General features: G+C 41.2%; 2 protein-coding genes across 5 annotated transcripts in view; one reads left to right on the top strand and one right to left on the bottom strand.

Annotated features, from left to right (window-relative positions):
* PPP2R3B (protein phosphatase 2 regulatory subunit B''beta) overlaps window positions 1-4,943 on the top strand; it is a 37,194-nt gene extending 32,251 nt beyond the window's left edge. For all 3 annotated transcript variants that reach the window (XM_056862022.1, XM_056862025.1, XM_056862024.1), the window contains exons 8-13: window positions 905-953; window positions 1,916-2,005; window positions 2,470-2,645; window positions 3,163-3,281; window positions 3,379-3,485; window positions 4,723-4,943. In XM_056862022.1, coding sequence (XP_056718000.1) covers window positions 905-953; window positions 1,916-2,005; window positions 2,470-2,645; window positions 3,163-3,281; window positions 3,379-3,485; window positions 4,723-4,867 — 686 coding nt within the window. In that variant the 3' untranslated portion in view covers window positions 4,868-4,943. The remainder of the gene's footprint in view (window positions 1-904; window positions 954-1,915; window positions 2,006-2,469; window positions 2,646-3,162; window positions 3,282-3,378; window positions 3,486-4,722) is intronic.
* A 2,345-nt stretch (window positions 4,944-7,288) lies between these two features.
* The window catches only part of LOC130488142 (cohesin subunit SA-2-like), a 67,754-nt gene continuing 61,881 nt past the window's right edge, over window positions 7,289-13,161 (bottom strand). Inside the window, exons 27-32 of one of the 2 annotated variants that reach the window (XM_056861740.1) lie at window positions 11,900-12,051; window positions 11,667-11,795; window positions 10,475-10,662; window positions 9,152-9,326; window positions 8,633-8,705; window positions 7,289-7,358 (exon numbers count right to left, since the gene is read on the bottom strand). In XM_056861740.1, coding sequence (XP_056717718.1) covers window positions 7,350-7,358; window positions 8,633-8,705; window positions 9,152-9,326; window positions 10,475-10,662; window positions 11,667-11,795; window positions 11,900-12,051 — 726 coding nt within the window. In that variant the 3' untranslated portion in view covers window positions 7,289-7,349. The remainder of the gene's footprint in view (window positions 7,359-8,632; window positions 8,706-9,151; window positions 9,327-10,474; window positions 10,663-11,666; window positions 11,796-11,899; window positions 12,052-13,161) is intronic. The other variant, XM_056861741.1, reaches the window with a different exon arrangement.

Raw genomic sequence — 13,161 nt, 5'->3', positions numbered from 1 at the left:
CTGCCATTTGAATAAATTCAGTCAATGAGACTGTAGATTGCCCTCTCCTTCAATTTTTAAGAAGGATGCTAAAAGTTCCATGGTGTGCTTTTTAGGCGTTGTTCTCCTTGCCGAGTTTGGTCAAATGTCTCTTGAAGCTAGGGCGTTGTTGTTTCTTTTTAAACTTTTTTTTTCTTTAGTGCAGAGGGATACTTAGCTCTTCCAAAGCAAGTTTCTTATAGGTCCTATTAGCAAAAAGCTCTTGTTGGGAAATTGTCACTGATTGGTTTATCATCAGATATGATTAGTGAACTTGGGAATTGCAGGTTTCTATTGTAATAAAAATTGTTAAAGACATTGATTATGCTAGCTAGCATGGTGACTCAAGCTCATCGCATTTGCTCATCTCAATTTTTTTGGTGTTCCTCCGCCAAGATGTTTGCCATCATATACTTATTTTTTGACAATCCCATGCCTTTTAAGAGCTTTTTTCCTTGCCAGATTAAACGCCAACCCTTCTATGATTATGAAAGGTAGCTATATTAAGTTACCTTTTTCAGAAATAACCTGTTTGTGTTCCTCTGGTCCGATTGATTCTGTATGTTATTGGAATGTCCCTTTAATGAGTTTTTTAGACTGTGTTAATTACTCCTCTTTTGATTGATTGACCTGGATTATCTGTGTCTGAGGTAATATAATTTTTATTGAGTGGTAGGAATCCTAAAGTTACAGAGGCAGTTGTAAAATTTATTTCAGTCTTTATGTCCCTTAAGCAACAATATAACCAGCATGCAGTAGACGTCTATGGCTAATTCCTATCCCACAAGGAAGAAGAGGCTTTTTTTACAAGGCTTGATTAAATTTTAAAAAGAATGAATTAACATAAGAATGTTAAACTGAACTGAATAATTTTGCTCTTTCACAGCCATATCTAATCGTATGATAGAGAGGATTTTCTCAGGAGCTGTAACAAGGTGATTTTTCTCTTATTATCTGTTCATCAATCATGGTATGATGCTTAAGTTTAAAAACTACATAGGATAGCTGAATTCCAGTAAAAATGGAGCTCTTAACTGCCAAGGCGGAGTTCTGTTTCTAGAACAGTTGGTTAAATAGGCAGGTTTTTTAAATGACAAATACAGTCTGTCGTCTGATGTTAAATAAAGCACCTTCTTTGTAAAGGAAAGTTTGAATATAAGGTCTCTCGGGTTAACTAATGAAACATAAGACAGGTGCAGTATAATATAAAAACTCCAGCCTAGTTGTTCTGCCCTAAGTGAGAATTTACATGAGAAGTGCTGTGGGAACATTTAAGGCGGCCTCAAATGTGGTGCACTTTATTAGGTTTCACTGACCAGCACCAGTATTACACAGTTGTATAAATACCCCGGCCACAATTCAGTTCTGAAGCCCAGGTTTGCAACCTGAGCTCTTAATTGCTGCCTTTGCCAGGGGATAATGTCCATCTGTTGACTTTATCTGGCATTGGGACCAGGTAAAGAGTTCTGGATTTCAGCCCTGTATCATGGCTTATTAGGCCAAACAGAAGTCGATCACCACTACCTCATCTTCCTCAGCCTTCTTTCCATTTTCTTAGTGGATAATCAACAGGGAAGGGGGAGTGTATCTTTGTGCCTTCCGAAAAAAACTCCTGCAGCAGCTGGAAAATCCAGATTTAAAACCCCACTCTGCTATAAAGGTCACAGGGTGGTCATGGGTCAATGACTCTTTCTTAGCTTAGCCTAGGCATCCTGCCATTCCTACCAGGTAGTCAGTGAGGCTGCCTGATTTTATCTTTGCAAGTAAGAGAGGTAAAGGCTCTGCGGTATTTTCAGAATTTGCTACTGTGTAAATACTTATGAAAACACCACTTACTTGCATATCCTACTTTTCCCCACCTTCCCCCTTTTTAAAAAATTACCTGCATATATCAAAGGGGCAAGAAAGCACAAAAAGAAGGGAAAATCAGCTATGCGGATTTTGTATGGTTTTTAATATCTGAAGAAGATAAAAAGACAACAACCAGGTAAGATGAATGTTTTTTATGAGTATAATGCAAGCTTTTTTAGGTAAGATCATACAGGCCAGTTAAGCCCAGTTCTCTGTTGCTATTCAAGTTAGAAAATGGTAATGCATTTTATTTTATAACTTTGGTTTAATTCACTTGTAATGGAATATACCAAGTAACATACCAAACTTGTTTGAATTTCAAGGGCCAGGTCAGACCAAATATGTATGTAGTCCCCATGTATGGCACATTTCTGAAGGGCTCAATAGTTCTGTTGCCTTGACCCCATACCTACCCAGGCAGTATATGTGCACACAATAGGTTGCTGTTGGGTACCTCTGTTGAGTACCAAAAGCTCTGCTTATATATTCTATAGTGACAGACATCTCAAGTTCTGAACCACTTGCAAATCGATCCTTTGTTTTCCTCTATGGAACGGACATGAATTTGATGATGCTTAATTATTTCGTGACTCATTCCAGCATCGAATACTGGTTTCGTTGCATGGATCTTGATGGGGATGGTGTACTATCTATGTATGAGCTGCAGTACTTTTATGAAGAGCAATGTCAAAAACTGGACAATATGGCTATTGAACCTCTGCCATTTGAAGACTGTCTTTGTCAGATGCTTGATCTTGTGAAACCAGAGTACGAAGGTGAATAGTTGTTTTTATATCTTTTCAACAGCTCTATGAACATCTCCTTGCTACTAGAGAGAAGATAATAGAAACCATTGTTATGTTTGTGACTTCTATGAAGTTAATGTTGGTTAACCATTCAAGTGTTACCTATCATATTTAGAAGGAGAAATTCATTTCCAGTCTAAAAATCAGGAAAACGTCTAATCTATACTCAACCAAAAGCTTGCCGAAATATAACTTCTACCCTTTACCTAAAGATTGGTAATGACTGTTTTGCCACACTTTTTCTTGGGAGGAAGTTTAAAAGAGAGAACTTGCTCTGTAGCAGTTAAAGGCAGTTCACTTATAATTCCTACCTCAGCAAGCCTTACCGTTCTTCACTGAAGTGGTCCCTATGAACCTGAAAGTAGTTGCAAAACCTGCAAGCCCTGTTAAGCTTGCATCGTATTCTCAAACCAGTAAGCCCTGTTAAGTTTGAGAATGCAATGCAAGCTTATCATATTTGAATCCTTATTTGTATTCTTTCTTCCAGGTAAAATAACTCTTTGCGACTTAAAGAAGTGTAAGATGGCAAATGTGTTTTTTGATACTTTTTTCAACATTGACAAATACTTAGACCATGAGCAGAAGGATCAGTTTTCTATATTGCGGGTAAGCGCTAATGAAGCGGTGGTCATGAGCTAACTTTACATTTCATAATAAAGCTGATAATCTTGAGCAATGCTAAATGCACGTATGATATCCATAGGGTGCTGAAAACGAAAACCAAGAAATGTCTGATTGGGAAAAATATGCTGCTGAAGAATATGATATCTTGGTAGCTGAGGAAGCAGCTAGTGACCAGTGGAATGATTGGTAAGCATAGTTTGGGCCAGAATCCCTGTCTGTAAATCTGGCAAAGTTGACCAGCTGACTGCCTACACAAGCAAAGGAATTATTGTGGCTGTTTTTAAAATTATAAGTCTGAATACACCTGGGGCGTTTTTCAGGTTTGTAGAAAGCTCTGTCTTGCCCATTCACAGTTCCAATAACCGGATTTGGTCAACTTGACTATAAGTATATAGGCAAGCTGGAGGCCCGTGAGACTCATGGGGGGGATCCCATCTCTCACCCCCCATCGCAGCTCCAGGCCCCACCACCAACGTTAAGATGTGCTCTGGTCCTAGCTGCCTCAGCGAGGACACCAGGAGCTAGTCTAGGCTCAGAACGGTTCCCAGTGTATGCCTCAGCCAGGCCCAGAGCGGCTCCTGGCGTCCATATCCGCTGTGGCCGGGCCCAGAGCGGCTCCTGGCATCCACTGGGCCTGGAGCAGCTCCCAGTGTTGGCCCTTGCCGCAGCAGGGCCCGGAACCACTCTTGAACGCACATGAATACATGAAGCTGCCTTACACTGAATCAGACCCTTGGTCCATTGAAGGCAGTATGGTCTACTCAGACCGGCAGCGGCTCTCCCACATCACCTACTTGCCTAGTCCCTTTAACTGGAGATGCCAGGGATTGAACCTGGGACCTCCTGCAGGCCAAGCAGATGCTCTACCACTGAGCCACGGCCCCTCCTGGTATCCTCTGACATGGCTGCTGGGCCCAGAGAGGATCCCGGGTGTCACTACCAGTTCAAAAGGTAAGAGCGTTGCCTGCACAGACAATAAATACTATTTTTTAAATGGGGGTGGGGATTTAAACCAATGTTTTTAAAAAAAACTTATCAGATTTTTCTGCCATCCTGGGGAGTACCCCAACTTTGCAGAAAAGTCTGTTTAGCATCTGTGTGCCCCGACCCACAGATTAAGGTATCTGCAGATGGGGGGTTTTCATATGTTATTAGACACATAGATGATTTTTCCAGAGGGTACTGGGATTTCTGCCCAGCCATGCCAGTCATTTCCAGATATCCCCACTCTTATGCTGTAGCCTTTATGATACCTGAGTTGTAGCATGGGATAGGAAGATAGGTTTTAGTGGCCATACTAAATACACATGTTAGGGACAAAGTCTTTTGTGTGTGCGTTCTTCTTCAGAAGGTGCATGTGGCCGATGCTTTGAACAGGAGCAGTGTCCTGAGGTCTAATTGAATTCCTATTTTAATTTTCTAGTTATGAAACAGAATTGAACCCTGGAGACCATCAGAAGACAAATGTACTGAAATATCAGATGGAGAAAAGGCCTGTCTTTGACATGCCTTCCCATTTGGCTGATGTTGACTTGGATGAGTATGACTATGACGAAGACTTTGAATAAGTTTTGCTGCCCAGTTTGAACAAAAATGAATAAGGACTGTCCGCAGCAGGTCTGCTGAATCTGTGTGGAGCTTTGTTTCCAGGGGGGGGAAGAGTAAACTTAATTGTTTGGCTGCAAGATTAATATTTTAATCATTTAGATAATATTTTGAAAACAAAGTGAGTTTGAATGGAATGACACCTTTTGTATTTATTCAACAGATTGTTGACTGTAAAGTACTTAAATTATTTATAGATAGGTTATTTTTTTTTCCTTTAAGGAATTGCAACACATATTAGTGTTTAAATTAAATTTTCTGGCTTGTTCGTTTTTATACAACACTAGAATTCTTCCTAATTTCTACTTGTATGTGATAGCTGAGGCCAGAAGTTGTTGCTCTTGCAGCCTCTTTGCAGAAATCCAGTAACTGCCAGAATTCAAAGAGAAAAGGGTCACAGCCAGGAGCTGAAGGTCGTGGCTGATTTCTCAAGCAAAGACTCATTGCTTGGGCAAGCTGGATATGCTGGTGCACCTAGCAAAGTATGCCATGCTCTGAACAACCTGTTCCTTTCCTGTCTTTCTTTTCCCTTATTCCTTTTCAATTTTGTTCTCTTGATGCCCATTACAAAAGTAGCTTTTCTCACACGACTGCAGTGGATATTTTTTTTTATTCCCATATCAAAGGAACCAATTTTTAAACATTATGTAAGTTTTACTTGATCTGTTATGTGCACTAACCTTGTGATGGGCATTTAGTGTGTTGTTTCAATGGTTAGCTATTGACACATTCCATGAATATTCATACCAATGGTGTCAGAGCAGCTGAACAGTGTGTTGCTTCGATTGCCTACGTGAGGTGAGAGAGTGCTTACTGGACAAGCTAGACATGGCTACTCCAGTTTTTTGAAAAACTATAATGGTTTGTAGTGCCTTAATTACCCCCAAGTTCACTTGAGAAACTGAATATAAAACATTTAAAGCAAAACTCTTGCTGTTAAGGTTTTCATGTAAAGAAAAAAAGAGACATAAGTTATTTTGATTGCAGTGCAGATCTCTTATGCATTTTAAATATCATGTTGGTATTTTCAAATAAAGTTTTTTTTCATATATGTAATTCATCTGTTTCTCAATTACTGACTACAACAGCAAGTCGGCTTTCAAAATACCTTTATGTCCGAAAACCAAAGAACTGGGCTGGATTGCCAGAATAACGACGTTGAGAACTGTGATTGCTGGTGTCATGGCAATCCCTTTTAAATAATACTGCTGGGTTGGATATGTAGCACTGGATATATACCATCTTTTCTGCTGCTCTTAACACGCAGTGGCCAGATAATGGTATGGATTGTGTGGGTTGTCCACTTTGATTCCATGATTATTCTGGCAGGCCCAAGGGGCAGGGGTTTCTCTTCTCCTTGATATAGTTTTTTACCTTCCAAACAGCTCTTATTTTTCCTATTAGGGGAAAACGGAAACTCCCCCTGTTTTCTCTAGCAGTGCAAATAACTGCACCAAGGGCCCATTTGAGCTTTGGGAATAGTGTGGGTGAAGTAGTGATTACAGACCTCTCTGACCCAGAGCCCTTTCCAAATGGTAACAATTCCCACAGCTCTTCCGTAGCAATAAAAATGTGCAAGAGATCCCTTCGTGGACTCTCGCCTGCACACAAGGCCAGCCTCATAATGAAATGAGGTGGTAGCCTCATCTGATCGATTATGTAGAATGGCTGCAAGCCATGCAGGCCTAATAGGGCTCCTGAACTCTTGCAGCGGCAGGGGGTGTAAGGTGACACCCCCAGTTGACTGGCTACTACCCCCATAGCTTACTTTTGTTTTGTGGCACTTTCCTTTTAAGTTCTGCTAATATGACACACTAACAAATACAAATGCAGCCAAACTAAATTTGTCACCTTTTATTTTGCAAACACATTAATATAAAAGTATGAAATGGTTAGTTTACAGGTTTTGCAAATGATCACTAACGGCAAACTCCCATTCTGTAATGATGCACATATGGAAGTAGAAAATGGATATTCTGATGAGGACATAAGGGTTTTTATGTACACACATTCCATAACTTTCTTCTCCCTCAAATCCTTGACCTTGTTCCTCTGAGACAAGATTGCGGAAATGTGCTTACTTTGAGCCCTACAGAGTATATGTTCTTTTTTTTTTATTTACATACAATAGTGTCTGGCTGGGCTTTGTGGCCTGTATACATAAACATACTAGCAAGGCTTTGGACAGAAAATACTTATTTTTAAAAACTTTGATTATTAAGTCACATAATACTAAACAAATAGTGAAGCTGGGTTTTAACGCTGGAAGTTTCTGTCATCATTCTGGTCATTTTCTTTGTCTTTTCCAGATATACTCAGCTTCATGTACCATGTTAGCTGGGAGCATGATTTGCTGTCCAAGATACACTGATCAAATCTTTCTGTGTTCTTTTCCTTTTCATTCAGTTGGAAAAGTAACGGTTTATGACCAACTGTCCTGGAATCTCATGTCTCCTGTATGTGAACAAATGTTAAAATAAGCCACTTGCCAATTAAGTTGTCTACTTATAATCTTAATAGGTACTGGAAACTTCCCCCTTGTTTTGCTGGGTCGGCCCCTGGGGAGGGGCTGTGGCTCAGTGGTAGTGCATCTGCTTGGCACACAGAAGGTCCCAGGTTCAATCCCTGGCATTTCCAGTTAAAGAGACCAGGCAAGTAGGTGATCTGAAAAGACCCCTGCCTGAGACCCTGGAGAGCCGCTGCCGGTCTGAGTAGACAAAACTGCCTTTGATGGATCAAGGGTCTGATTCAGTATAAGGCAGCTTCATGGGTTCATGGTTACATATTCACTTCATTAGTTGTTACAGAAGTGAAATCCTGTCCTAAGGGGCTCAGTAAAGAATGGATTCCTTAAAACTGGCCCTGACCAAAAGCAGGGTGACTTGATAATTTTGTTTTGTGACTGCAGTGTCTCCTTGGGTCTTAATGCGCAAAGTGGCTCCTTCATGCTAAAATAACCTGAAACTCCTTTGGAGCTGCCAGTCCCACAAGCTAAGGCCCTGTGCCTGCAGCCTTAGGAATGCTTTCTCTGACACCACCTCCTTTACTTCCCTGTATATTTTGACCTTTTTTGCAATTAATGTGAGTGGTCCTGTTTTAAATAAGCTGCTTCTGCTATAGCTAACTGGAAAATGTATGATAAAACAAGTGTTAGTTATTCAATTTAAATTGGAATTTTACTTTTTATGACCTATAACTTGCTTTGGAGCTTATTTTTTAAATAATGTCTGAAAAGAAATACACAGAATTATCAATTATGATAACGGTAAAAATGAAGACACTGAAATATAAATAAAAATGTAAACAAAACTCTAACTCTTGGTTGCAGTCATGCCTTTTCCCTTTTATCTCTGCAAGGGAAAGGGCTAGAGACTTCATTTTTTAAAAAAAAATGAAAGCTGGGAATTCACAGAACCACTACACCTATTGTTACAATTGATAATGATATTCTAGTATAGATTTTTTTAATGAAATAAAAGTACCTCCTGATGAAGGGGAGAGGAAATGGCTGCCACAGGGACAGCCTTGTTTTTAATAGTGATCATTTATGGTGTTTTAAATGGTACTGTTTTTACCTTTGAGCCACTCTGAACAGGTCACAGAAGAGGCAGTGTATAAATTCTCTAAACAAGGCAAACTACTCTTGTAAGAGTAATAGCAATCCCTTCTCCCTCTACCAGAGTATACTGCTCAAGATGCCCTAAAGCCCCAAATAAAGCCATCCTTACCTGGTCAGCACTAACAACATCAACATCAGTATCTTCTGATGGAATCTCCTCAATCTTGATTATAACTTGGCAACTAAAATGAGAGGAATATAGTCTAGCTGTTCATGTGTTCGTATTCCCCAGAATTCAAAAATAACAAAGTTCAATTGAAATGTGACATTATGCAAATTCAGCTGACAAAATATACCAATAGAAAAAGGCCAAAATGAAACTCTTAGATCCTACCTCTACATAATCAAATTCAAGAATGCTTTCAACTAGGATTTGTCACTCATTATCTTTGAATAGTAGGACCCAGATCACAACCTGTTTTTGAAACCTGCTCAGTTTATTACATGAGGCGATTGTCAAAAGAGCTTTGTTAATAAAGTATAAATGCCCATGGGGTGACGGGGCTGTTTACAAATCCAAACCTGCCGCTCCACTGTTATAGAATTAGAGTAAATATTCATGTGCATCTAAAGTTTTCAAGTGTCCCACAAACCAGGGACTGTAAAAATGACATAAGCCTTTTCTCACCTATTTTTTCTCCTAAGATTTGCAGCAGCAAGCAACGGAGGATATTCTTGGAGGCAACTGTTGTGAGATTTTAGCCTTTTACTGCTCCTTGGTGACAGGGAAGGGAGATGAGCTGAGTAATGGATATCTGAAGTTCTATTTGTTGTCTCAGTGTGATGAGATTTGTGCAAACTTCCTGAAACAGACAATTAATGATATTCTTCATACTGGTTCAAGAGACTGGAGACAGTGTAGTCTTAGAATGCTTATATTCTGAGTAGCACACTCCAAGAGTCATTGGTTAGGATCTAACTACGTGTTATATTTTTCCTGGGACATATCTGCGTGCAACTGAGATGTAGTCTGGAGTTCAACACTTCCCAGGTGCAGATGGGCCCAATTCGCAGCAGGACCATGGCATGTGTGAAGGAGGAAAAGGACTCTCCTTCCTGTTTTCCCACCAACCAAGGCTGCCCAATGCTTTCCGAGTGCCCTATCCCAGGGCACCCAAGCTGCCTCCCCATGGGGAGGAAGTAAAATTGCACTGCTTTCCTCTCCCCCACACATACACACTAACTGACCTCTAACCACAATGAGAAGCCATCCACCTCCTTGCCTTTTCCCACCTTGCAATGCACGGCTAAGGTAATGATGGCATGCTACCCCATGGGGTGGTTTGCCAGTCCCTTCCCCAGTCATCTTCCCTTTACCCCCAGCAAGCTGGGTACTCATTTGACCGACCTCAGAAGGATGGAAGTCTGAGTCAACCTTGAGCCGGCTACCTGAAACCAACTTCCGTTGGGATCGAACTCAGGTCGTGAGCAGAGCTTGGACTGCAGTACTGCAGCTTACCACTCTGCGCCACGGGGCTCCTGTGTGGTCCTACCTGTAGATTAATAATAGGTTATAGCACAGGGGTCATCAATTTTTTTTCAGTGAGAGCTACTTCTGAGTAATGAAAAGTAGCCAAAACAATTCCACCCACCCCCAGCATGTTATCAAGTTTTGTTCTGTTCTAGAATCAGAAGATGGACTAGGAAGAGCACCAGAAATTAAGTTGTCACCAAAGCAGCACAGGGGAAAATCCTACAAAATAAACGCTTTCTGGAAAAAAACAAAAAAACCTAGAGCATATCTTTTTGTGATCTCTTCCTGGGTCTTCTAAGGGATACACAAGTTACTCTGCAGCATCCAGCAAGCTGCCTGCTGGAGAGCCCTGTTACAGCAGAAACAGGGTTGCCATTTTAATAAGAAGTGGTGGCCAAATCTGTTAAGGTGTCATCAGTGCCGTAAAAACATACATTGCCATGGGAGGACAAACACAAAATAGTGAGATTGGTTTACCTTCAGAAAATTTTCTTTTAAAAGGTGTCTTAGCGACACTCACAAGTGGCCACTCATTTAAGCTGCCGGCAGCAGAGCTCTCCTCCTCTTCACTGGCCAGCAAAGAAGTTCTGTACCAACCCAGGGAGTGCCAGGAATCTCCTCTAGAAAGTGCTGGGTCAGGTACATATCTCAGCAAGTAACTATACCTGGACATGAAAAGAGAGGGTAATAATATATACAACTGAAATATCACATGCTTTTCCCTGAAGGAAAGTTCAAAAAGATATTGCTGGGCTTTTCTCTATTTCACAAACCAAGATAGCACACCAATCAACAGACAAGCCAGCCCCTCACGTAGGAAAGATTCTGCTCAGAAAACTTTCAAGCACCCATGACAAACACACTTAGTCCAGGTGTCAAAAGTGATAGCTTAGTACAGTATATTACTTGGTGGAAAGTCCTGTCATGCTGTCATGTCACAGCTGACTTACAGTGATGATGTAAGTTTTTCAAGGCAAGAGACAAACAGAGGTGGCTTGCTGTTGTCTGCATCTGTGTAGCAACCCTGGACTTCCTTGGTGGTCGCCCATCCAAGTACTAACCAGGGATGACCCTGCTTAGCTTCTGGCTAGCCCAGGCAGTCCAAGTCAGGGCGTATATTATTGTGGTAGTATTCAAATTTCTCCCCCATCCCAAGGACTAGTATTCTAATGATTAATTCAAAACATTTACAACACCCCCTTATCATAACAAGCATACACAGGTGCTCTTCAGCATGTGTGCAAATTACCATATTGATATGTACCAACATCCTTTCACACTGTACAATGTGAAACCACCAAAGGAACATGAAAAGAGCAAGCATCATGCAATTAAGAGCTATGTATTCTATACGCTAGCAGCAGACTGTTCTCAAGTAAACCACAGTAAAATCCGCTCTGCCTCCTCTACTGCAGAAGACAGGGAAGCAAAGGTGAATCAGGACAGCAACAAATGTCTCTGGAGGAATCTTGTGCTGTCATTCGTTCACTCTGAGCATAACATGCAAGTGACCGAAAATGGTAAGTGGGAGCCATGCTAAAGCTCATTTGCGCCTTCTGTATTTATCCTTTGTCTAATTTTGATACCACAGCGATTCCTGTAACAGCCCAGCACTGAACAGCATTGGGGTTTTTTCCAGAAGCAACGAGCACCCCCAAGTGAAACTTACACAAGTCTTTTGTCGGGCTTTAGAAGCTTATTGGAGAATTCACTGAGGATCATCAGAAAGTTTAGATTGGGAGGAGGGCACTTTCCTTCCATTCCAGCTGCTCCTTGAAAGGCAAATTCAATACCTTCCCTTTTAGCAGAGGTAAAGAAGAAAGGTAAAGAGAGAATAAAGGCTTATAATGAAGATAACGTTCCAACAGAATGGCAAAAGGACAACATACACTTGGCACGTACTTGTGTATCATGGCTACAGATTCCCGCGTTTTCACTTGGTCCCAACCAAATGTCAAAGAAAAGCGCCGTGCAAGCTCTTTAATGTTGTTAAAGGAGGCAGAGAAAGGGTCTGTGCGGCCGCCGCCCTGGCTTTCAACATGCTTCTGAAACAGCTGCAAACCACAGACATGACATACAATTTTCCAGGCAATAAAAAAGCCCCAGGAGGACATACCTGTCATACAACTGGTAAATCCCTTGAACAGGATGCTGCTAAGCATACCCTTATCCAGTAATCTGGTTATATATTTTAAGAATCCCACCAAGCTGAACAAGCATCTGAACACTGCAGCTGGAAATCAGTGGGAGGGAAGATCAGAATACATACAAAACACGATTAAGACACTGGCACGTCAACATTCTCAGATACAGCAAGGACAAGAAACCTCAGTGCTGCCTAGATAAAGGGATCGGGAAATGTTTTCCATCAGATGTGCATAGAACAGCAGACACTATGTATATCTGAAAGCTCGTTACATGTAGAGAGCAAGGGCTGTGTAGTGGTTAGAGGAGTAGACTAGGACTATGGGAGATCTGGGTTCAAATCCTCACTGAGCCGTGAAGGTCACTGTATGACCTTGGGCCAATCACTCTTTCTTAGCTTAGCCTACCTCACAGGGTCACTGTGAAGGAAGAGAAAACTGTGTGCTGCTCTGAGTTCTTTGAAAGAACAGCAGCAGCACAAAAATACAGTAACATGCAAGTGCCTGTAATAGAAACATATGCATATAATAAAATACATGTAATAAAACTGTGATCACTGCTGAGGAAGGCAGATCTGCCGTGAACACGGGACCTTTGTAAATACTCATCCATGACCCAACCAGAGTGAAAGCAGCTTGGGGGGGGGGGCGGAGAGGCAGGGAAGCAACAAGCACCAAAGCAAAATTCACACACCCTTCTCTAATTTGGTCTTCTACTGCCAACTGAAAAGCTGTTTTGGCAAGGAAAAGTAGCCAATTATTTACACTTGCATGATCAGCCTAGAGAGAAATTTTCCTTTATGCACTGATGAAATAGATGCACCATATCGAACAGTAAACTGGATCAATTCTGCTAATCATGAAAGAAGCAAATACGAAACCACAGAGAACCCAGGGGTTGCTATATACTCAGGACACACAGAGAAATATGACTGTGTAAACTAAACAAAAGAAAACAATCCCTGGTAAGGCCTGAGAATACTATAGGAGGCAGAGAATGTATAGAGAGGCTAGGCTCCT

This window comes from Euleptes europaea, chromosome 16, assembly GCF_029931775.1.
Source record: "Euleptes europaea isolate rEulEur1 chromosome 16, rEulEur1.hap1, whole genome shotgun sequence".
In the NCBI taxonomy this organism is placed as follows: Eukaryota; Metazoa; Chordata; class Lepidosauria; order Squamata; family Sphaerodactylidae; genus Euleptes; species Euleptes europaea.
This window is presented reverse-complemented; position numbering and strand designations above follow the sequence as displayed.